Genomic DNA, 23727 nt, shown 5'->3' on the forward strand with positions numbered 1-23727 from the left:
TTCTTTTCTTTTCATTTCTAAAAAAAACAACACCAAAAAAGAAAATTTGTATAATAATAAAATATATTAAACGAAATCTCATTCAATATTATACAATTAGAAGAAAGAAAGAGGAGGGGAAAGAATTCATTCGACGACGAACAAATCTACCAACCAACATATAATTGTTACAATATTTCAAGAGAGTCATCATTTGTGATCATTTCGTTCGATCGAAATAAAGGCCGCACAAACGTTATTGTTTTGAAAGACAGAAATTCAGACGGTTTCGGATCGTCGAGTGAAACGCACGTGAACGAGCGGCGAATGTATGTTCACCCTATGTAGGTTGAAGCCCTACAGAGTTCCGGACCCGTTTCTGGGACAGTCTCTTTAAAGTTTTGCGCGCAATAGTTTTGAAGCACGAAGAGACCGGCATTGGTCTCTGCAACTTTCGGAAACTCGGCCAAACTTACGCACCCACTTCCTCCTAGCCAGACGTTAACAAACGGGGATCTCGTCGGGGATCCTCGCCAGTCTATAAACTCTAACTCTCTAACCCCGAAAGAAATCGATCCCTTCTTGAAATAAATTACCGGTGAACGGTAATCGAACGATCGAGCAGAGGATCTCCCGCCCGTCGATGTATTTTAAACAGTTTTAAAATAGTTAAACAGTTTCGCTTATTTTAAACCTGTCTTACGAATCGGATATCGAGCCAGTTTTTCGATCATTTCGATCTTCGTGTTAGGGATTTTTAGAGATTACGTATATATACAAAATTTGATCGTTTCTTCCTTTAACTGTGTATTCTTGTAGTGGTATAATGTTTCGATACTAGGGGTTACTAAAGCGGAGCAAAAGATTTAACTCGTCTCGTTGCTCTCGGCTTACGTATCCGTTTATCTTGCACGATCGAAGCTAATGGATTATACAACGTTTCGAATTATTTCGAAATAAGCTGATCAAATACTTATTACGAATCGGATTCGTTCTCGAACGAGGCGAGAGAAAATACGAGGATAGCGAATCGTAAAGTGGCCGGCCATAGAGCAACAATATTTAGAAAAGAATAGAATGACGCGTCGTCTCATCCTGTCGCGATTCCCATCACTTGACTCGGAACAAAAAAATGGGAATAGATAGATTTCGAACCAGATGATGCTTACTTGATGAGGTAGAAATTGTATATTAATGAATTATCTTTTTTTTTTTATACTTTGAATTTAAATTTGAATTAAAACTTCTCTATATTTCGAAAGATCGATCGAAAGAATGACGGATCCGAATTGAAATTCGCCATCCTCGTATTATGCATCGAGGTTTAACCGCGCGACCATGTGGACGTTGCTCATGGACGTTCATCGGCACGAAATAAATATTTCCGTGATGCATAGTAATCTCAATGTCGGTCGTGCGGAGGAAGAGAACAATTTTTTAAAAAAAGTCAGCGATGTGTACGGTGTCATCGTTTCGTGGAGAGAGGACAAACGAAACGAAGGATCGAAGAAAAAAAGAAACACGTTATAAACGTGCGAGATGCTTAAACGGATGAAACAGGCTAAAGAAAAATAAAATTGCTCGATTGTCACGAATTTTTTCCCTGATATATTATATCACATCATATAATATTTATATCATATAAATAAATTCGCTTTTAATTTATTAAAGGGACTCGATCGATAAGACTCGATCGATCGAACGAGATAAAATTTCCTTTCCAATAAATTGCAACGTTCGATCGATTTTTGTGGATGGATGTGTCAAATGTGGCATCGGACAGGATTCTTTTCTCGAAACGACCCACAATCGCCGCTGTACGTAGACGCGGGATTTGGCAAATCGGCGAGAATGCGAGAGTGCAAAAAGGAAGAGGAGAGCCGGGGACGAGAAAGAGAGAGCGAGAGAAGTAGGGAGGGCGTTTAAATACGGAGAGAGCCGCGTGCTTCTTCAGTCCGGTACCAACAGTCCAAACAGATCCATATCCGGACCCAGAGGGAAGAGAACAAGTATATATCGCGGGAATTGCCGAAATATCTAACAGAAATTGTAAACGAAGAAGCTTCGTTTTTTTTTTCGAAATTCACGCGAATCGTGTCATTCTGAGAAGAAACAAAAAGAGAGAGAAACAGAGAGAGAGAGAAGAAGGAAAGAAAAGAAAAGAAAAGAAAAGAAAAAATAAAGGAGAGTAACAGTGAGAGCTTGATTTTTGAAAGGATTGAAAAAGAGTGCGTGTAGCAATGTGTCAGTGAAAAGTTGCAAGAGGAGAAACGTATCGAGGAGAAAAAAATCGCCAAGGAAGAAAATACAGTATGACTAACAGTATGAAGCAAACCGTTATTAAGTGAGTTTAACATTTGTTTATCGTTGCATAAAATTTTGTTAACGAGTTTGACAAATTGTACACGCGTGATAGAGACTTAACTTATCTCTTGTATCAACTCCTTTCGTGAACTCCTTGTGATCTCTCAAAATATTCTTCTTGTCATTTTGGCGGTAAAATTTTTAACAACTTTTCGAAAATTTCGATTCGATCTAAGTACGATTTCTGAATGGGACGTTAATATAACGACAGATTTCATGGATATTCTTTTTTCTTTTTTTTTTTTTTTTTCGTTAGAATCTTTGAGCGCATATCCGCGTATTTATCTTTTTACCTTCTTATTTATAGCTTCGTCTAAATTGGAAACATCGTACGTTATTATAGGATCTTCGATTTTCTTCGTTTTTTTTTTCCTGCTGTCGATGATTTGACGAAGTTACATAAAGTTCGTTAAAAACCAGTCACGTTAAGCGAAACCTTGCGATGTGAGATTATATTATGACGAAAAAAAATTATATACCGTACCGTAGTTATTTTTGATAAAAAGTTATCAGGATCGGTAATCGTTCGATTATTATTATCGCCGTAAAAAGGCGTATTTTTTTATTATTTATTTAGCATTATTTGTTTAAAAACCATCGTAAATTCGCGTAATATTTTAATTGCACGTGATCGATACACGTCGAGTACTACACGTGTATCTCGAGGGAATAGATGTAATATTATACATTTTGTTTTCATCGAGAAACACCATTATTCCATATTGTTTATTTGGCAAAGAATTTGGCGCCGAGATAGAAAGTTATCGCGACGTTCATTTACAATTCAGAGATTACATCGAGTTACCAAAATAACGCCTCGAATCGTTTATCAAGAAAAAAAAAGTTCTGAAAACTGTCAAACCGTGTTATCTCGTACCGTAAACAAAATACGTATATTTATCCTTATTCGATTCGTTCCACGCGCATGTATCGATTCAATCCTCTCAATTTGTTTTTTTTTCTCAAAAGGAAAAGAAAAGAAAAATTCTTTTTTTATCTCTCTGTTACGATCTTTACATTGGGCTAAGCAAATGTTAACAATCGCGACGAAACAAGATAACGATAATAACTCGCTAACGAGCGACAAAAACGCTAAAAGCGAATAAATCGTACAATAATGTTAATATAACGACGTCCCTCTCTCGTCTTATTCCTTTAATGAGTTTCCATTCGATTTCCATTGACAGCTAAATCGACGAGCGTGTACCGATTCAACCCTTTACACGAATGAATCGAATCACGTTTCGAGGAGAGAGAGAAATTTCGTGATTTCAACGCGGGTCTGTGATTCCCGGTGATAAAACACGGCATCCAGGCGTTGATGTTACGCAGTTGCCATTATTTAACCGCAAAAAAGTTTTTGAAAAAGTCTCTTAAAATGCATCTACGAATTCCCGATAAACTTCGGTTTCGCTGAAAAAAATCTCCAAGTTACGCGGATTGTATACAACGTTTACGTTTATCGTGGTTTATCGGTTGCATTTTTTTTTTTCGAATTTCGATATGTTAATCTAATTGTAAAAAAAAGAAAAAATCACGCTATACATATATATATGTATATCTATTCATCCATTTCAGAAATCGTCTCGTTGCCAACTCTAATTCACTTCCTAGCCGACGAAATCAATTAGTGGAGCGTTACTAACCGATTTTATCGTGGCGTTAATGCAATCCAAATTAAATGATTTCTTGTGACACTGAATAATAAGTAAAACATTATAAAGATAATTTTGTGTATGAAAAAAAAAGAAACCTTATATCGAAATCTTATATTAAAATATTACGTTCTTCTACGACGAAAATTTAGAAAGTTACAAATTTTTCTCCTTTTGTTTTTTTCTTCTTTCTTTTTTTGTAATGTAATTTTACATTTCTCGGCATCGTTCTTTTTTTCTTTTTTTTTTTTTTTTTTTGCGACACGAATGTCGTTCGTTATGCACGGTTGCGATTAGCCATTGTGGTAATCGATTGCGTCAAAAATGTTTTACATTCGAGATTTTGTAAACGCGACATGAATTTGAGGAAAGGAAACGTGTGCGGTGAACGTACACAATTCTAAAGATACTTTGATCGAGGCTTAAACTCGAATCACGGTGAAAGTTCCACCGTTTAAAAACAATTTCACACAAGGGCATATATTGCGAACAACTGCGCGCGTATATCGATCTTATATTATCTATCATCTAAACGATATATATGTATAATTTCTTAAATAAAAACAATTTCTTTTTTTATTCCTATCTGTTGGAGATATCACAAAATTGTTGGGAAAAAAAAATGCTTTTCGTCGCTTGACGTGAAAATGACAACTTAATGATAACTTATTTCTACTAGTTATCTAGCGAAGTGATAACTTTAAATATACAAAAAATTAACTAATAACTAAGGTTATCCTCAATAAATACTCTGGTATACAAAATATATTTTGTATGAAATTTAACTATTCGTATTTCGACAATATTTTAACTCAGTTTCTTCTCTTCTGCAGTCAAAACAAAATCAAGTTTAATTCTTAGATATTAAATTTTAAATAAAATAATCGATCATCTTTCTAAATTCGGTAATTATATTTTCTTGTATACACTATGTCTTTTAAATGTGAAATTCACGAACAAACTTTAGAGGGAAAAGACTGACAACTTTGCGTTTATTCAAATAGCAGCATCGTTTCAAATTTTAAATTTCACGCGGCACACTTTTATCGCTTCCTCGATACATTATCGATACGTAGGATGCGTTTGTACCAAGTTCTTCGTGAAAATGGCCTTCTAAATTATTTTTGCAAACAATCTTGACAACCTTGTATCACTTCTCGCCTCTCTGTTTCACATTTGGCAGCTAATAGATGAGAGATTGATAGGATAATAGTATTATCCATCGAATCGAGTGAAACGAAATGGAAGCACGATACGGCTGTGTTATTCTTAAAAGAGCGAAACAGGCGCGAAATCGACTCGATTCGACTTGACTTTCCAGTGGAAGAAGAAGAAGAAGAAAAAAAGAAAAAAAGTGAACTCGCGATGTTCTTTAATTAATACGCATTCCATTTATAAAAAAGAATCTCATTGTTCCGTTTAATCAATTCTCTTGTCTCGCATGCGATTTTCTCAAGCTGTGAAATGAAGTATGTAAAAGGGAATTCATAAATGCAAATAGAGAGAAAGCAAAAAAGAAAGTACAAAGAAGAAGATCCGTTTTTTTAAATAATTATCTTATACATTGTATGTTGATCGACTTTTTCTTCTTAATTATTTGTCGATTGTCGGAACAGAAAAAATTAGCTGTGATAGATTTACGATTAAGGTGAATTATCGTAATTATCGTGTCGTAGGGGAGAAAATTATCGAGATAAATTAAATAATCGTAAATACTGTAATCGTATATTCTGTTATATAAATTTTTATGGTTCAAATGGGTTTTTTTTTTCTTCAAAGAATATCTACTTGTACCTATATTCATAAATTACAGCATTCCTGACACGTTTAAAAATAGAAGAAGAATTTAAAAAATATACACATATGCTTTGAGTGATAGATGGAAAGAACAGTTGTCTTGTAACAATATTATTGTCAGCCTTTTGTTCAAGGTAGCCATATATCTTGGTAAGGAACAAAGCGGAAATCTACTAGACGCCGAGCCAAAAATATTGTTAGATATACATCTTATTAACGAGATGAAAATTAACACAGTTTTTATAAAACACTTATTCAAGAATAATCGTAACGATATATAAAGTATATAACGTTTATATTAAATTGACGTTTCGAAACGCAATTAAAATGTTAAATAAACTTGGAAAAAGGTCATGCAAATGATATACAACAATCGCGTAAACTGTGATCTCAATCGTAAAAAAAAAAAAAAAAAAAAAAAAAAAAATTGAGAAATGTTTGATAAATAACTGATCAGGGGGAGGGAAGAAGTAAATAAAGAAATCGAGTCTGGCGCCACTCGATAAAGTTTAATTGTTTTAAGAAGATCTAAAAAATTACGAAAATAAAGATCGAGAATGAACGTAAGAAAGATTATCAAAACGTTCAATAAAAATGTTCGTAAATACGTACGAAAGTTTGAATTTTTTTTAACATCTTTATAGATAATAAAATCTTTAACCAACCGAACAAACCGAGCTACGCTTTATATCATAGACTGTTTCTATCGAATCATATTTTTATCGATATAATTGTACAAATGAGATTCGAGTAAAGATTTGTATTACAAAATATTTTATATACTTTTATATGTATCTCGAAAATTTGTAAATAATTTGGAAATACTTTTTTCTTCCTCTCTCTCTTCACAATTAAATATCCACGACGTAAAATATTTTTCAACGATTTAAAAAAGTATTGATATGATGACGATAGACGAGCGGTGAAATGATCCTCATCCTTAGCCACGATGCTAATTATTTTTAGTTACAACTTTCATGGCGTACCTAGACCCGACAACGTTATACAGTTAGAATACCTGTTAGAATTGTGCGAGCATAAACCAGGATAGCGTCGTAGTTCGCCGACAATTTCGTAGTTGATGGTTTAATTAAATTCGTTGCTATTTAATAAACGCGACACGAAACTAAACTTTTCCCCCCCATTAACATCTTTTATCATCCCTATATTCGTTTGGTGGACTAATAAATCGTAGTAATTTCTCTTTACTCTATCGACGTAATAAAAAATACGCGACAAAATAATTCGAAATAAATTGCTCGATTCTTGTATAAAATAATTTTATTACACTGTTCGTTTAACCAGGATTCGCGTGGAAATAATTTAAGAGAGAGATGTTTCATTACATCTTTTTGTCAAAATTTTTGCGCTCGCTTCGCAACGAAGGAAGTGAAAGTGCTCGAATTCTTCCGAGTGACCAACTCGGAGAAACCTGTCAATCTTACTTAGAATAAAAGGTAACCAAAGATTCATGCCGTATTTGCGGCCACGAATTATGAAAGTTGGTGTTGACGGTGTTGCAACCGTTTCGCCGCGATTCCTCGCCAATCGAAGAATAATAAAACAATGGTACGTATGCTGATGCATCATATAAATGTTTGCAAATAACCGGGAGCATGATGCGCGCGTTGAATCTTGAAATCAAATAAATGAAACGCGATAAGTTTCCTGCACGATCGTACGAGATATCGTTCTAAGATATCTACAGCCTTTATTTATTTTCTTATTTAAAAAGAGAGCAGGAAGTGCTCGAGTATAATTTGATTTTTTTTTCTCTTTTTTTTTTTTTTTATTTTTTTAGAAGGAAAGAAGCATAGATGTAAGAGGCAAAGGAGAAAAATAAGAAATATTATTTTTCGCTTTTCGATACTCGTGATTATGACAGAATCGCGACATTCCTCGTTTACATACTTGCCGTACAACCGGTTATGTTCACCGGTAGATCATTGTCTTATCAACCACGCTTCGACTTTTGCATAAAAGCCAGTTACTTTCTACAGGAAGTGATTGCCCCGCGTATAGCACTGGTTCGAGTTCGGCCACGTACGACCACGACCGATATTGTAATTGTACGTACGTTATAGTCGAAAATTGTAAAGTTTTATCGCATATTTCGATCAGAAAAATTATTATATTTCTTAAAAAAAAAAAGAAAAAAAAAAGGTTAAATATTTATTTGTCACACGAGCAACGAAAAAAAGACGTATAATTCTATTTATCTAGACGATACTTTACGATTCTTCTCACCTCGTCCGATATCTCAACTCTTCCTAACGTACACTTTTTATATACTTCCGAGAACGAGAATTTGTAGTCACCTTGAATTCGCAAGGAATTACAGTCCGACGGAACTGTCGCTATCTAGGTGTATCGAAGGTGGTCGAACGAATTTGTATTCCTCGCCTTAACGCTCTCTCGTTTCCTTATCCCGTTCATCCTTCTAGAACAAGGTCCCCCCTCCCCCCGATTTACCGAATTCCCGGCCAAGAGGTCGAATACGATTCGAATTAATTTAAAAAAAGGCCGAATAAGGAAGAAGAAGTTTCTGAAGAAAACAACGTTATTAACGCCCACGTTATCTTTTCAATAAAGGAAGATTAAAGAAACTGCGACGCGACGCGAGCCGGGCTTTTTCAAGAATCTCGAACGATTGCAAGATTAGGAACGAAAAGTGGAAAATTGAGGAAGCGCGTTTTATGATACGATGCGCCGCGCGAATTTACCGAATCGAGCACGATTTTTAACACAGTTACGCAGCTCGAGCTGTATAATTTGCGGATATGAGGCGATCGCGTAATTTCGAATAATTGATAATCACGATTCATTTATGCTACTCCGAGAAGAAGATAATGATCAAAAAGATCGGAAAGAATCGAACAACTCGTCGAGAATCGAGAGGAATCTCGATAAAAGATAAAAATCCGTTGGAATATTTATATAAATTAGATTCGATCGTCGTTTTCTCCTTCTTGCTTCTATCTATGTACAGATCAAACAAATTTCAACGGACACTTAATCGAATCCGAACGGAAAAGTGACTGGTAAGAAGCTCGAAGAAGGTCGAGTTTATTGGAGGACACGTGTAAGGGATACGACTCGGTTATTAGCATTCGATCCACGCTCCGTTCGTACGATTTCGATTCGACACAGTTTCGCGATCGTATCTCTCTTACTGGAAACACTGTTTGCCTTGTCCCTCACCGCACAATTTCAACTCGAAAAAGACTCGTCTTTTCGATTTTCATTCTTCAACTTACGAGTCTTTCGTATCTTCGAAGAATATTATCGTTATAATATTGTTTACATAGGAAATATCTTATTTGGAAATTTATTATCGAAAAGTGGATCGCCTCTATCACTGTTTCCAATAAACTGATGGCCGTTACACAGAATCGAGCCACATTTAAGCGAAGTTTCGCATAAAATTACCAAGTAGCTCATTTACATCGAACCTGTTTACATGGTTCGAGTAATCTATTGGACGTGTTTTGCGATCAAGCGTGATTGCTTGATCACTGATGCGACAAATTCGGAATCGACCAGACCCCTAATTCCGCCCTCCCGAGGGCAGATACCACGAAATCAAGGCTTCACTCGCTCGTCCCTCTTCTTCTTCTACCATCGCTTAAAAATCTCCACCATTCTCCATATCTCGATTTTTAAAAAAAAATCTCCCATTTGAAACTATTTCCTTTCGTACAAATCGTTTCCATTTATGGAACGGAAAATAATTTGAATTATTCAAAATTACGTTACACGTCTACGCGTTCCTACGTTTGATTCATTATTCATACGTTTTGAAGAAAGATTCGCTATAAAATTGGGAGATGGATTGAAGTTAACGATATCTGGAAAACTCGCCCAATGGGAGAAAAAGACAGAGGAGGGATTTTTGCAAGATTATCGTTGCACGATATTTGCTCGATCTTTATTTCGGTTCGTAGGAAGTGTGTCAGGGTGATCGGTTCTCGCACAATGAGCGTCGCGCTCGTTAATGGGATGGAAATTCGATCGTCTAGGGGGGGGGCCATTTTCCCCTAGTTCCAGCCAACTGGTTAAGGTCTAAGTTGGTCATTGACTGGCAACACGTCCCTGGACGGGGTCAATACACCCGAGTTGCAACGCGTCGCGAACCTTATTGGCCGACGCTCGTCGTTCCAGATGTTGGAACGGTTTATATATTTACCGCAACGAGCCGATTTATTCGCTACTCCCCGGCTTTGTTCCCGTGAAATGGCATCGCGTCACGCGTGGGAGAACGATATATACGCCCGCTCGTTTCCTATCCTAAACTTCGCCTCGATATTAACATTCAATTCTTTCTACTCACACGTCCGTTTCATCGTCCATCGTTTTCTAATTTCTTTCTTCGAATTTTCGAAACGAATTTTCGTCCAAGGGAAAAAATATAGAAAGAAAAATAAGGATAGAGAGAAGTGATCTTCGACTAATTCGAATACAGTTAAACTGCGTGTAATTATTCCGATTATATTCGATAAAGAAATATATTTATATCGCGTGATTTAGATTAAATAACAATATCTTAAAGGAGGAGTGAGAATAATGCACAATATTTCCCACCGTAAAGAATTTCCGGAAAAATAAAATATCGAGATAAACTCATTGATGATTTGAAAGTCAAAACACGAAGATTAATACGATCAAGTTTGCTCGACAAGAAAAAAAAAAAAATGGATAAGTTACGTATTAAGTTTTTTTTTTTTCACTACCGAAATGATTAGCTATCGCGAACAGAAAAGTTACATAATTGTCGGATTATTTTCATAAATTTTACACGAGTCGTATATCAAATAATAAGCAATGATACGACGAGATATACGACGGTTATATCGGAACGTGTTTATGTATTTTATCGACAACGTTGTTGCTTTTTAAAATATTTTGTATATAATGCGTATTCGCGACGATATATATATTCGACTTCTCACGAACGAACGAACGAAGTGAGGTCAAAGTTTAACAAAAGCGCGGTATTATACGTCCCAAGAGGAAGATACAATATATTCGAGACGTTTCTTTTCATATTGCGCTCATTTCCTATATTTGCACTCTTCCAGATCCCCTTACCTCGTATTTACCTTGTATACAATAGAAAATCCAACGTACGAGATTATAGGAATAATAATTGGGTATTTTTCACACGATTACGCGGTTGATGGTAAACCGTTCGGTTTCCTTACGCGTTCCTCGAGCAATAAGTTGAATCTAGCAAATAAGTAGTTAGCCTTGGACTAACTTTGCCGATGAATGTTACCACAACTCGATGTTTATAATCGATGAAAAATATATTTTAAAGGTGCGCGTTATTACAAAAATCCTCATTTCTGCACGTCGCTCAAATTTGTTGTCAAAATTTCGTTAAAAATTTTAAGCAATTATCCCGATATATATTATTTTTCCCCCTATAAATACTATATTTAAATGTTTTAATAGAAAAACAATAAATGCGCACGATAAACGCGTCGAGTTTCGCCTCAATCGTCAATTTGAATTATTTTTTATTATTGAAAGATAATCGAGTTCTACATTACGACCCGAAACTGTATTAATCGATTTTCGATATTCTACGCACCGTGGCAATTATTTGCCACGAAGGAAAAAAAGAATGGATACGATCCGATCGCGCGTTCTTACGCGTGGCCAAAAAAAAAGGATCGCGTTTTATCGAAATTTTATATATTAGAATTCAAAGTTGTTTCGCCACGCTTTCTTCTTTCGGAACGAACGAATGGAAGAATGGATTGTGGCGCGAACATTCGGATAATAAAACGAAAAATTATAATAAACAAGAGGCACGGTTCGTTTTTGCAAAAGAAGATGGGGGGGAAAGAATAGCCCCGATCGATTGTTACATAGTGTATAAAGAATAGTAGCAATTGTGTATTACGATGTTGTGACATCTCTCTCTCTCTCTCTCATTTTATTTATTATTCGAGGTGACAATGCGGGTAGGAGGAACAATAGGAATCGATAATGATTATTGTTTCTTTAACAGAACGAGTCTATTATATTTTCCTAATTGTTTTTGATACTTTTGTATCGTAATTTTTTCTTTTTCTATATATTATATGTATATCGCTAATTTATAACTCGCAATTTCGTTTCTTTTCTTTCTCTCCCTTTTCTCATTATTAAATTAATTAATAACTTTCGAATCTTTGTTTCTCTTTTGTCGCGAGTATGAAAAGAACAACACGCGTACGAATACGATTAAAATATTTTTATATAAAATAACGAGACAACTATTGTATTTCGCTCGGAACAATTATGCGAACAAGATCGAATGATCGTGGAGGAATAAATTGCTGATTTATTCATACTTATTCATGAGAGGATTCGCGAGAATACAATTTTTCATCCGCTTCTTCTCCAAACTTACGTAAAAGAGTATAATGGTGGTAAAACTAATGATTCTTTCCTCCGCATTATCTTTTTAACGAAAAGAAAACGGTCGATGCGCGCGTCTACGTACGATCGTTCATCACGAAAAAGTTTTCTTCTATATTCCTCGAAGAAAAAGTTTTGAATCCATCTTTTCTTAAAATATTTTCTTTACTTCTAACTTGTATTTTGTTTACGGAGAAAAAAAAACGATTCTTTCTCTTCGATTCGAAACTGTGAAAAATAATAATTTTCAAACGATCGTTGACGAATCACTCAAGTGTTGCCGAGCTTCTTTCGCGAATTATATTTTGCGGTTAATTCAGCATCGAGACTCTCCACAATCTCTAAACTATTAACACGAAACAATTGTGACGCGAATACTTCTACTTAACAACCTTCTGTTTTACTGCTGCTATTTACCAGACTGAAGAAAATCGAAAAAACCTTAAAAGATCCCTCGACACGAATAGCCATATATATACGTATAAATCTTATCTGCGATCATTCGAACGAACATCGCCGCATTTAACTTCTAAGTGCTCGACGCGCAATTCGGAAATATGGAAAAAGAATTACTAGCCCATAAGTCAGTTATGAATGGAATCGTAAACTACAAGTATCGCATACGCCGAGTATACTTCGGTTTCCAACAAATTCGAACGTTTTATCCTATGATTATTTCCATATTTTTTTTAAATGTGTTTTTATAAAAAAAAATTATTGTAAAAAAAAGAAGAGATATTATACTATAATATTTAACATTTTATTCTTAGCCAAGTATACTTTGGTTTCTAATAAATTTGAACGTTTTATCCTATAATTATTTCTATATTTTATTTAAATGTGTTTTTATAAAAAAAAATTATTGTAAAAAAAAAAGAAGAGATATTATACTATAGTATTTAACATTTTATTCTTAGCCGAGTATACTTCGGTTTCCAACAAATTCAAACGTTTTATCCTATGATTATTTCCATATTTTTTTTAAATGTGTTTTTATAAAAAAAATATTGTAAAAAAAAAGAAGAGATATTATTGCATTCGTACACTATTATACTATACTATTTAACATTTTATTCTTAGCCGAGTATACTTCGGTTTCCGACAAATTCGAACGTTTTATCCTATGATTATTTCCATAGTTTATTTAAATGTGTTCAAAAAAAAATATTGTAAAAAAAAGAAGAAATATTATTGCATTAAATTGTACACTATTATACTATAGTATTTAACATTTTATTCTGTTTCAGAAATCCAACATGGTGGAAGAGGCGATCGACGCTGGAACGTGGATTAACCGTGATAGCGGTTTGCGCGGTGCTTTTAGCCATCGGATTTGCCATCGCGTTCGGTGTTCTGGCTGCGAATATAGCGTCTTGCAACGTATCATCTAGAAACGGTAAAGGAAAAGAACAAGTATCGTCAAAATTTAGATTTATTCTCGCAATTTCTTCCAATCGATAATCTTTCAATTTTCGAACCATCTTGAAATTATGTTAATCGATATTATATACGTGTACGTATTGCCGAGCATTTATGTCGAAATGAATATCCTCGTCGATATCGAAATTCATATCCGCGATGCTTTCTCTCGGTTTAATTATATATACTTGTAGCAATAATAATAATAATATCCAAGCACGTACTTTGACACGAGTTTACGACTGATATTTATTAAACGATATGAACGTGTACATTCGGCAAATCTGTGAATGATTGTTAATCTCTTGCAAAACTTAAAACGACGCCTAATTGTCGTTTAATAGCATTATTAATCATTTTGTTTGAAACATCGGCGAGTCTTGTGATCGCATCGTGACCACTTCTTCTCAAAATTACGCAATTACGATCTCGCATATGATCGTTGTGTCCGTAAATCTCGAAACGAATAAATAAATACTTTCTTACAACTTTCCTTCTTATCCATATTGGAAACAATAGAATAAAAGGATAGAAGCGACACATTTTTCTTAATGAAACTCGAATAATCAATGCTACACGATAAAATTGATGAAAAAAATACGTCTATAAATAATATTTTCAAACGTAAGCACCACGTAACTCTTCTGTGAAGAAAAATAGTATTCTTCTGTTTTAATTCGATATCGTAACAATTACTTCGATAAGCGTATAACTTTTACGCGGCGATATTGTACGTTCCTTTTCATTTAATTTGAAAGAAAAAGTTCGTGACGTAAATAAGAATTCGATTCTGATGCATCGAAAAAAGTGATTGGTATTTTGAGAATTAGTCATCAGGTCATGGTTTCGGTCATTCGCAAATGAATAAGAAAGTGTGTTTCTAACTTTGTATATTTTTTATCGACCACCATCTGGTAATATCATAAAAGAAACGATTACTGAATCATCAGAATATTTTTACGAATCATCGATAAACAATCGTTTTTAAAAAGTAATCATCGATCCGTGAGCGTTGATCTTTCTTCTTTTTTTTTTTTTCGTGAATAGATGCCAACTTTCGATCCATGCTGGATTTTAGATTAGAATCTTTCGTAAACATTCGCGTGAAATGTTTTTTTCTACTTTTTTTTATTTCGTCCAATGAATAGACAACAATAAATTCGATATTTGTTCAACGGAGAAAATCGAATAGAATATTTCATTGAATATTTTTTAATTCTAAAAACGAGGATGTTTTATTTTAAATGTGAATTTATTTTAAAGTGTTTTCGACGAGGTTGGATGAGACAGACGAGAGATTATTTATACTTTATTTCATTTCGTATACATTGAACAAATTGCTTGTTGCACAGCTTGAGTATCCATCACTAACCGTCATTAACAATTGTCTCGCATTATTTTTATGTTGCATCTGCGCCTACGCGAGAATAGATCCTGTTAACTCAGAAGGATTACCATCCACAGCCAACGCTTTGAACGGGTATCGACAGAATAAAGATATCCAAGTCATCGATAGAGGATTCCCCTGTGACGAAGATGTGTGTTACACGCAAGAATGCATACACACGGGTTAGTGAAAATTTTCAATAAAATTCGCGTAAAAATGCGATGATTTGACGAGTGGTCGTAATCGAGAAATTTTTAGCCTCTAGATTATTGAAAAATATGGACCGTGAGGTAGAACCGTGCGATGACTTTTACGATTTTGCTTGCGGTGGTTTCCTAAAATCTACCATCATCCCGGACGACAAGACCACTGTAAACACTTTTACCGGTATCAGCGACGAGCTGCAGAACCAGTTGAGGACCAGCATCGAGGAGAAGAGTCCGCCGAACGAGCCGAAACCGTTCAGACTCGTCAAGAATTTGTACAAAGCTTGTATGAATAAGAGTGAGTATGCGTGACGTACGTGATATATATATCGCATCTTTTTCTCGTAATGAAACGAATAAAAACTATCGTTCCATGTAATATATCGAGATATAATTTGGAAAAAAAATAATTTCAGCGGTGATCGAGCAACAAGGCTTAGACCCTTTGTTGAACATTTTACGAAAACTTGGCGGTTGGCCTATATTGGAAAACCAATGGAATGAAACTGAATTCAATTGGAAAGAATCGGTGTACAAGTTCCGTAAGATGGGATACTCAGTCGATTACTTTATCGATTTTAGCATCGGTGTTGATTTGAAGAACAGCACGAAACGGATAATCGATGTGCGTATACACAACGGAAAAAACTTCGTGTTCTTCGGTGAAATTTACACGCAGGCGTAAAATTGTAATCTCTCGATAACCGGCTCGAAGTCATTTGCAAATAAAATTACGTTAGCGTAATGAAGAAGAAATCGGTAGCAGAAAACGCGCGAATTGCTAATGTAAATTTAGCTTTTCCTAGAGAATATGCTATTTGGCGGAACTGTGAAACAATAATGTTTAAGTTACATTTATTATTTTAGTTTGATATTTATTTAATCGACGATTTAAACGTTATAATTTAAACGTTTCGTTTTTACAGTTGGATCAAGCCGCTCTTGGATTATCACGCGAATATTTGTCCAAAGGGTTCAATGATAAAATTGTACAAGCTTATTACAGCTATATGGTTGATATTTCAGTAATTCTTGGAGCTAATAAAACTGATGCGGAAAGAGAATTGAGAGAATCGTTGGAATTTGAAATGAATCTTGCCAATGTAAGTTCAATTATTAAATCAAATTCCTTTTTGAGATTTTAGATTTTTATTTACTTAATAAAGTACCAGTTTATGGTAAATATTCAATTTTCCATAAAGTTACAAACATATTTGTTCACAAAAAATAAAAATCTATAATATCAAATAACGTTATTTAAATAAACCGGGAATAATTAATGTATAATGTAAAATTTAAAATATCCAGATTTCTTTACCAAATGAAAAACGTCGGAACGCTACTCTTCTTTATAACCCCATGACGGTACGAGAATTATCGAAAACGTATCCCAGTATACCGTGGAAGGAATACTTCAACACCCTTCTGGCGCCTAATATTCAAGTTGACGAAGAAGAAGTAGTGATCGTCAGCGTTCCCAATTATATTGCCAGCTTGGAGAAATTATTAGCCACCACTCCAAAAAGAGTGCAAGCTAACTACGTGATGTGGAGAGCAGCCGCCTCTTCTGTAAGCTATCTCACGGACGAAATTCGTAAAAGGCAATTGCAATATTCCACGGCATTAAGTGGGAAAACTGAGAGAGAACCTAGATGGAAGGAATGCATCGATACGGTTTCCGGTAGTTTAGCTATAAGCGTTGGCGCGATGTACGTCAGGAAATACTTCAAGCAGGATGCAAAAAATAATGCCGTGGAAATGGTGGCTGATATTAGAAAAGAATTCACAAAGATATTGAAAAAGGTACGATTTAAATAATTTAAATAAACTTACTCGAAACATTTGCTTCCTTCTTCTCTTTTAATTTATGATTTAAATTGAAAAATATTATTTATAATCAAGTTTCTTTTTTTTTTAGGTCGATTGGATGGACAAAGATACAAAAAGGAGTGCTCTGGACAAAGCAGCTAATATGTCTAGTCACATTGCTTATCCCGATGAATTGTTAGACGATAGTAAACTCGAACAATTCTACGAGAAATTGGAATTAACCACTGACAATTATTTGGAAGATATTTTAAATTTGACTTTGTTCGGGGTTGAATATTCTTTTAACAAATTGAGACAACCTGTGAACAAAAGCGATTGGGTGACTCACGGAAGGCCAGCCATCGTTAACGCCTTTTATTCGTCCCTTGAAAATAGTATACGTGAGTATATTATGATTTCATAAAATTTGATAGAACAATAATTTTGTTATAAATATAATTGACCAATGAAAAAAAGTGCGGTAACATTTTTTGCAATGTTTTTTCAGAATTCCCTGCTGGTATCTTGCAAGGTGCTTTCTTTAATAACGATCGACCAAGATATATGAATTATGGCGCCATTGGTTTCGTTATTGGCCACGAAATAACGCACGGGTTTGACGATCAGGGCAGACAATTCGATAAAAACGGAAATCTGGTCGATTGGTGGGCGCCGCAAACAAAGGAAAAGTATCTAGAAAAAGCGGAATGTATTATTCATCAATACGGCAACTATACCGTGGAAGAAGTTAACTTGAATGTAATGATTCTTTTATTATTACACACGTTCTCTCCCTTTTAATCAAATTAATTATTTAAGAAATAACATATATATAAAAGAAATAATTATATAAAGAATCACTTTTTATTTCCCATTACAGTTAAATGGTATCAATACCCAAGGTGAGAATATTGCAGACAATGGTGGAATAAAAGAAGCTTATCTAGCGTATCAAGAATGGGTAAAGCGCAATCATGTAGAACCAAAATTGCCAGGACTTCCTTATAATCCTCAACAATTGTTCTGGATTAGCGCAGCAAATACTTGGTGCAGTAAATATAGACCAGAAGCGATGAAACTCCGTATTACGACAGGCTTTCACAGTCCTGGTAAATTCCGCGTGCTGGGACCTCTTTCGAACATGGAAGAATTCTCCAAGGATTTTAATTGTCCTTTAGGCTCGAAGATGAATCCCGAAAAAAAATGCGCCGTTTGGTAAAAAAAAAAAAAAAAAAAAAATCAATGTATAATGGAAGAATAATGAGATAACGAAAGTTGTAGCAGAACGATAACGAAATGAAATTTAGAATCTCTTTAAAATCTCGGCAGAGAAGGAAAAGGAAGAAGAAACATTTGAGGCTGAAACAGTTTTCCTCTGCACGTTCCACGTTGAAAAACCGACGATCCGATTCGATCAAGAAAAAAAATTGTTACGAAAATAAAATTTCCGCGTATCTTGATTGTCGAAGATCTTGGTGGAATTCATAGAAGGAACAACGATAGAAGATGATAATGCTTCGATAGTAGTGAAAATGATGAAATCTGATTTGAAGATATGATCGTGTTCGAGAAAGATCTCACTAAGACATCCAAAGAGATTCACGTTCATAAATTGACTTATAATTGAATTATACGGTGCATATTACTAATATTGTTCGTTAATATATAAGTCCTTTTTTATAAGATAGACGTCCGAGTTTCGATAAGTATTGTAAATAAAGAAAGACCGGGAAACGAGAGAGATGGCGCGTCACGACGATTTAAAATTTTCTATAATTATATATTTTAGAAAATCGAGTAAACTCCTATATTAAAGATTCTCTGAATCGTTGAAAAAAAAAAAAAAAAAAGGATGAAGATGGATATATTTAAACTGTGATGATTTTATAGAAGTCGACAATAAAATAATGAAAAAGATTTTTTGCTTTAAGTTGTATGATGACGCGCAAACAAAAAAATATAGAAATATAGAATTATATTGTTAATTATATTTTCAAGTAACACATTGTTTTATTGATAAACGATATATATTAGACAAGAAAATTAATACATGTTTTTTGCTATCTGTATAATATTCTTTAGGCTCCGTTGAGCAGTATAAGGTTGTTGAATAGAGTTACCATTTCGAAGTACTTAGATAATATAGTATTAATCATAATAATTTTTAATTAGTACAGGTTGTAAAAGAAAAAAACACCTGTGCGATTACTTTTGTACTGTTTTATTTTGTCTTTTTGCATCTATGTATCACTTAAGCGTTAATCTGTATCGTAATTTCTTTGTTTCTGGATTGCAATCACCAGATGCGTAAGAATTTAACAATCAGAATCGGCGATAATAATTATATTTATTGATATATCATATCATTTTAAGTTTAAACAGATAAATGTACTCAGTATATTTGTTTAATATAAAATTTTAATATAAAAACATAGAAAGAATATTGCGTCTTAAATTAAACAATTGAATTAAATAAAAATTTTTTATACGTTATATAATAAAGATAAATAAATGGAATATTATATTGAAAATATAATATTTCTATATTAAATTATTTCTTATATTAAAAATTAAGAAATATTGTAATTTCGAAAAATTGTAAAAGTGTATTCAATCGATATATTCCGTTTATGATCACGAGCAAACATAGATAAAAAGAAAAAATAAATAATGGAACAAAAACAGAGACGGGATAAAAATATTGAAATCAACGCCATCTTCAGAGTGTCGCAAATGAAATATATAGAAAGGACAGCAAATGATAAAAGAGAGATGGAGATAGAATAAGAATTGACCATCAGAACCATCTATTGAGTATTAAAGACATTCATTTGTAAAACAAATTCTATGATCAAATGATAAAATGAACGAATATGTAATAGGTAACGAAAAAAGTCTTATCGTATGGCGGATGACGCGACGTATACGTCAAGAAAAATATTTTATCTTGTAATATAAGATATAACGTATACGATTGAACTTTTCTAAGAAATGAAAGTGAATTTTCCATATAAACGGTTGTTTTTTTTTTTAGATATATTATTTTGAATTTATATTTTTACATTTTTTTTTTATACATGATAATTATATATTTACTGTTAATAATTTTCAATTAGATAAATATTGGCGAGAAATATTTATATACAGAAACCTTTAACAAATATTTTTAATTTCATTCAATTAAATGTCAGTAAATTCTAAAAGCAATGAAAAATAAATATTTTAGAAAAAGTGTTTCTTAAAACTTTAAAATATATTTAAAAACTTTAAATTAAAAATCATTATCTGTAAAATAATACAATGGATTTTGATAAATTCAAAAATAGCGCGGTCATTGCAAGGCATGAATTTTTCTCGGTATTCAAATCTATGATGATTCATCTTTGTGCCAAAATTTTCTGAACATTGAGGAATATAACAAAAATTTTTGCAAAGAAAATAAATTCAATAGAAAATAGGATATAAAGTTCTATAAAATATTATGTTTATTTTATACTTGATCAGTGTCGCATGATAAGCAAACAAAATAGATTAATCCATTGAGGTATGGCGCCACTGATCAAAAACTATGCGTTGGTAAAGTAGACTAATCGATTGGCTGCAACGTTGCCATTTCTATCGAGAACTCCTAGTAGTGGATAGTAGGGGTTAGTAGTGGAATTACAAATATTGGGTGACGTTTTGGTGCGGGGTGCAAAAGTGAGAAAAAAAGTAAAATCGGGAGAATACAAATTTGGATCGTCTTACTACACGACGCGCGAATCATGTGTCTGTCTGACGTCGTGATTCCAAGGTTGCATCTTAGCATCTTGATGTCTTTATTTGCGGCATTCCTGCCAATTACGCAATAACCAGCCTTCACGATGTGAAACACTTCGTATAAGGACCGCGCGTGACTCCATTCGACAGTTTTATTTCTCGATGGTCAATCGTGGACAAACTGTGCGTTCATTTAACTGATCGAGAACACTTGATATCTTAATGCCGAAATTTCCCTCAAATTGGGATTTCTAATGGAAACGCTCGATTTGACGACGACGCTTCTTTGTGTTCAAGGTTACCAGCATGAGCTTTTGGTCTCGCAGACGATTTCGCATCACTCCGCTACGAGCGTTGGCGGCATTATTTCTGATGATCATGCTGTTCTGGTATAGCCTCAGTCGGCAAGAAACACCTAGGCAACCATGCAGCGTACCTGAGGAATTTACGGAAAAACTACACGAACTTGCCTACAGGTCCATATATTTGGATACTAGATACTGTCCGTAGATAAATTATCTAAGTGTTGATATTTCTTTCTTTAGTATGTAGGTGCATTTATGATACGATAGTATGTAAAATTCTAGAATCGTATCTAAAATTCTAATCAGATTTTTTTATTCATTTTATTCATATCGTGCATGTTCACACGAAATTATTTTATAAAATATTTTTCCACAATTATATGAATTATCTATGCGTCTTATATAATTAGATTGTGGATTTTTATGCAATTAAAATTTTTTTGTGTTTAAACATTCATAATACATATACACATATAAGATCAAGAGAAAATAAAAGAAAGCATGCCAATGAAATTGTTTTTTGTTTTATTTCGATATATCAATCAATTGTCGAGATATAAGACTTTATAACATTGCATTTTAGTACAAAGATTATGAATGAACCGACAACCTAGTAACCTACATTTTTTCCTGTATATGCGTATGACTTGCAGGAATCGCATTTGCTATTTGCCTCGAATTTAAGATAAGTCAGTGAGATGAGATGCGAGCGAAAGAATAATAACAATAAATGATAAATGGAAATTGTAAATAATTAAAAATTATTCTTATCTTTATACAACGATATCTCAAAAAACATACCGAGATCAGGGAATATTTTAAAGGGAAAAATTCTTCTTTAATAATCTTTTATTCATTGATATTCAAAATTATCTTCGAAGTTCCTCTAAAACTATATTTTAATGCAGTTTCATCGAGTATATTCTTAAGATAAATTACATGATAATTGCTCGTCGATAATTACTCAAGGATATAGTCGATTTTCAATTATTGATCATTAAAAAAGAACAAACTGCAAAATTTATTTTAATTTGAACAATCAGCTCTTATATTTTTAAATATCTATCGAACGTTCTATATTTATATCGTTCATCATATATAACATATGATAATATGATAAATATGCATTTGCATAAAAATCCGTAATCTACTTATAACATCAAATCAGCAAAAGTTAAAAATAACGAAATAATGAATCATTAAATTCATTCTCGTGATCGAAACGAAACTTTCACGGGACACAGTTTTCTCTAATGAGCAATTTTACAAAACTACCGTATGTCGAACTGTTCTATCTAGTGTGTGATTTGATCAGGGTTCATTTGGTGCTAGCGAAACTGGACATCGTGCACTTTCTGTGCCTCGGAGGGCTATGGGGTCAAGTTCGGATCGGTCGTGCCTTGCCATGGGCACGTAAGGTCGAGCTTTGTATGGTTGACACGCTCAGAGACGATGTTTTAATCACGAAAGCATTCCGCGAAATTGGTCTCAGCGCTACGTACTTGCACGCGGCTGGAGTATATCGTATTCAAGAGCACGAGGTTGGGGAAGATGCGCCCAAGGTGGAGATCGTGGTTTTTGAAGAAGATGCCGTGGTAAGTTTAATTTTACTTGAAAGATTTTATTATCGAAATAGAGATAGAATATTTAGAAAAAAATTGCCCTACTATTTGACATTTGTATTTCGAAAACTGTTTGATCTTTACAACTAGTTTTATTACTCGTAAATAATCTTATTTCGCATAAATCTTGAGATAAGAATGATTCATATATACCTATGAGAAATATTTATGTTAGTTACGACATTCCATTATGAGTTATAAAATTGAAATGGCGTGAAGATCTTCTGATGATTTATGAGGTGTATTTTACATGTTATACAACCAGAGGACAAATGAAAGTCATTACTTGGCATTATTTTTGATAATAAAACGATGAACTTTTCTTTTATTAATATTGGTCAGTTTTAGTGCGACATTATATTTTAAAAGGTCATCTTGCAAAGAATAAAAATCCGGAAGGTTAAAATCGATTCAAACATTTGCCATTTGAATGTAAGAATAACAATTTTAACGATATGAAATAAAAATTAATATTTTATATAAAAAGCAAGTCATATATAGATATATAAATTAAAAAATTAAATATTTAATTTATTTGAAAGTTGGCTTTATATATTCAATAATTGAAATAATTGAAATTTTTTCCTTTTTACAGACTCAAATGTTAAGAAGAGTCGGTTGGACAAGAAGAGTACTGCCTCCAGATTGCGAATTTTCTCCCAGTCTACAATGTTTTCCACCTCAACTCGTAATTCCTCCTTTACCGGCTAAGCAATTTGGTGGTCGATTAATTCCTGTCCCTAGAGAAGGCATCGAATTGCAAAAGTATCACTATCCAAACGATTGGTGGCTCGAGGTGAAACCCACCGATTGTACCGAACCCCAAGAAACGATTGCGTAGTACTACAATTTTCTAGACACAATGTATTCCCAATGTAGCAACAAATTGATTTCGAACAGCCAGTAGAAAATATGCTCCAGAACTGCTAAAGAAAAAACAATGGATATTTCTTCTTTTAATTTTGTTACGAAATCTTTTTTATTTTTCGTAGAAATAATTTTATTTTGTAAAGATAT

The 23727-nt window shown here is 33.6% G+C and overlaps 2 protein-coding genes across 5 annotated transcripts; both read left to right on the top strand.

Moving 5' to 3' along the window:
- The first annotated feature begins 1913 nt into the window (after positions 1 to 1913).
- Positions 1914 to 18363, top strand: LOC410380 (neprilysin-2). Of its 2 annotated transcripts, none has more exons than XM_393860.7 (10): positions 1914 to 2323; positions 13451 to 13599; positions 15054 to 15191; positions 15268 to 15513; positions 15632 to 15840; positions 16142 to 16318; positions 16524 to 17018; positions 17134 to 17425; positions 17533 to 17783; positions 17905 to 18363. In XM_393860.7, exons 1-10 carry the CDS (start codon positions 2292 to 2294, stop codon positions 18241 to 18243), a joined length of 2328 nt encoding a protein of 775 aa, XP_393860.4. In that variant the 5' UTR covers positions 1914 to 2291; the 3' UTR covers positions 18244 to 18363. The 2 variants fall into 2 exon arrangements, with proteins under 2 accessions (XP_393860.4, XP_006566920.1); XM_006566857.3 differs by having other exon boundaries at positions 15087 to 15191.
- A 2231-nt stretch (positions 18364 to 20594) lies between these two features.
- LOC726092 lies at positions 20595 to 23684 on the top strand. 3 transcript variants are annotated; one of them, XM_016915494.2, is made up of 4 exons: positions 20595 to 20671; positions 21081 to 21259; positions 22404 to 22683; positions 23306 to 23684. In XM_016915494.2, exons 2-4 carry the CDS (start codon positions 21090 to 21092, stop codon positions 23549 to 23551), a joined length of 696 nt encoding a protein of 231 aa, XP_016770983.1. In that variant the 5' UTR covers positions 20595 to 20671; positions 21081 to 21089; the 3' UTR covers positions 23552 to 23684. The 3 variants fall into 3 exon arrangements, with proteins under 3 accessions (XP_016770983.1, XP_001121859.1, XP_006566917.1); XM_001121859.4 differs by having other exon boundaries at positions 20626 to 20966; XM_006566854.2 differs by lacking the exon at positions 20595 to 20671 and adding an exon at positions 20678 to 20817.
- The last annotated feature ends 43 nt before the right edge of the window (positions 23685 to 23727 follow it).

Source organism: Apis mellifera, linkage group LG12, assembly GCF_003254395.2.
Source record: "Apis mellifera strain DH4 linkage group LG12, Amel_HAv3.1, whole genome shotgun sequence".
NCBI classification, from domain to species: Eukaryota; Metazoa; Arthropoda; class Insecta; order Hymenoptera; family Apidae; genus Apis; species Apis mellifera.